Source organism: Pantherophis guttatus, chromosome 4 (genome assembly GCF_059756535.1).
Source record: "Pantherophis guttatus breed Tessera chromosome 4, ASM5975653v1, whole genome shotgun sequence".
Lineage (NCBI taxonomy): Eukaryota > Metazoa > Chordata > Lepidosauria > Squamata > Colubridae > Pantherophis > Pantherophis guttatus.
In genome coordinates, this window is record NC_142066.1 from 37,793,314 (window position 1) to 37,795,561 (window position 2,248).

Here is a 2,248-nt window from a genome sequence, read left to right on the forward strand (position 1 = left end):
TTTCTTACATCCATACTGCTTCTGCCATTCTAAAAACTGATTCAGCAAAAGATAGAAAGCAAGCTTTTTCCACATGTAGCTTCTGTCTGATTGTGGTGGGCTTATTTCATATTACAGTTTTGTCTCTTATATTTACATCAATTTAACAATCCTGAAAATTATTAATATTATTTCATCCATTCTCAAAATAAAATCAGCAGCAGGCAAACATAAAGCAAACATTTGGCTTCAATCTTATTGTTGTGGGAAGCCATGTTCAGTATCACTCATGGATCTGGACAAGTGATTACTATTCAATACAGAATTTTAAGTCCAATGTTAAATCTAATCATATAAAGCCTGAAAAACAAACAGATCCTATCTGACATAGAAAAATTATTTGAACAGTGTAGGGCCATTCTTTTCTCATAAATCCATACTCATAACCCTTGATTTAATATCCATATCAGTTCAACAATGAGTGAAACATCATAGCAATCAACAAAACATATTGCTAAAATGAAAATGCAACAATTACATTTTGCATTGGGTGAAATATATTGAAAAAAAGGAAAGACGTTACCATACTTTACAGCATAATTCTCAATATTGATCTAAAATGTCATCTTAAAATTAATACATCTATTGAATGGACATATTCTATATATTGTATATACATATACAATTTCATATATGTATATATCATTTACTGTGTTTTACTTTTTTGACAGATGTTTCCTGAACCCTCTAAATTGGAAAATCATACTGTAATAACAATGTTTATTCTCTTGGGGCTCTCCAATAACCCACACATACAGGATTTCTTTCTTTTCTTGTTCATGATCATTTTTCTAGTGACCATCATGGGAAATGTTTTAATTATATTGGTTATCAAGTCTGAGCTTCACCTTCAGACCCCCATGTTCTTTTTTCTCAGTCATTTAGCTTTGTTGACATCTGTTGTTCCTCCGTCACCATTCCCGAGATGCTGGCAAACTTCCTAACAAAGCAGAAAACTATTTCTTGGGAAGGATGCATTGTACAAATATACTTCAGTTTCCAAATAGCTTCTACAGAAATTTTTATCCTTTCAGCAATGGATTATGACCGATATGTGGCTATATGTGACCCCTTACATTATAGCAGATACTTGACAAGAGAGATATGCCATAAAATGATTGGTGGAGCTTGGATCCTGGGATTCTTTCATTCTATGATGAATTCACTTCCTTTGCTAAATCTTCACTTTTGTAGCAACAATATAATCAGGCATTATGCTTGTGAGCTTCCTTCACTCTTGGCTTTGTCTTGCACAGATACTCTCCCTAATTACATCATTCTCCTTATATCACTATCAGCAGTTAGTCTTAGCTCATTTCTAATCACACTTGTTTCTTACATTTACATTATTTCTGCTGTTCTGAAAATTAATTCTGCACAAGGCAGGCAGAAAGCTTTCTCTACATGCAGTTCCCACCTCATTGTGGTATGCTTATATTACTTTACAGGGGGGTTTTGTTACATGAAGCCATGTTCAGAATCATTCGTAGATCTGGATAAAGTAATATTTATTCAGTATAGCATTTTAACTCCTATGTTAAATCCCATCATCTACAGCCTGAAAATCTTTGAAAAACAAAGATATCAGATCTGGTCTAGAGAAGCTATTTGGAAAAGTTAGGCCCATTCTTTACTCATGAAACAATATTCCTGTGATTTAACTTCATCAGCAATCAGAGAGAGAATAAAATGACACAGAAAGGATATGGAGTGCTACTTTTCCCACATTTCTAATACACATATCTTGCTTTGATGTTCATCTGAGCATTTTTTTAAAAAAAAATAATAAAATTAACTGCAATTCAAATAAACTGTGGTTTATTTTCCCCTATAGTTTTCCTAATGTCATCTGAGCAATTTTTTAAAAGAACCAGAATAAAAGTATCCACTGAGATTTAAGTCTTTATTTAATTTTCTCTCATAGTTTCTCTGTTTCTGTCTTTCTTTTACATTATATCTTATAATGTAAATTTATTCCCCACCAAGATAATATTTTAAAAATATTTTAATGTAGTTATATAAGAACTGAGCTGCAAGATTAAAACAAATGATGATCCAATTTATTTTATACCATGACAGCAAATTTATCTGAAAACTAGTAGCATAGTAGTATACTATTCTACTGCTGAACTATATCCTAAAATAATTTGTTGGAAACTGAATCATACTTATAGATTAAGTCTTAATATACATTCCAATTTAGAATAGA

At 31.6% G+C, this 2,248-nt stretch overlaps 1 protein-coding gene across 1 annotated transcript; it reads left to right on the forward strand.

Moving 5' to 3' along the window:
- Nucleotides 1–737: 737 nt before the first annotated feature.
- LOC117668785 (olfactory receptor 5A1-like) lies at nucleotides 738–1,660 on the forward strand. The gene has a single exon (XM_087893627.1). It carries the CDS (start codon nucleotides 965–967, stop codon nucleotides 1,658–1,660), a length of 696 nt encoding a protein of 231 aa, XP_087749753.1. The 5' UTR covers nucleotides 738–964.
- Nucleotides 1,661–2,248: the final 588 nt, after the last annotated feature.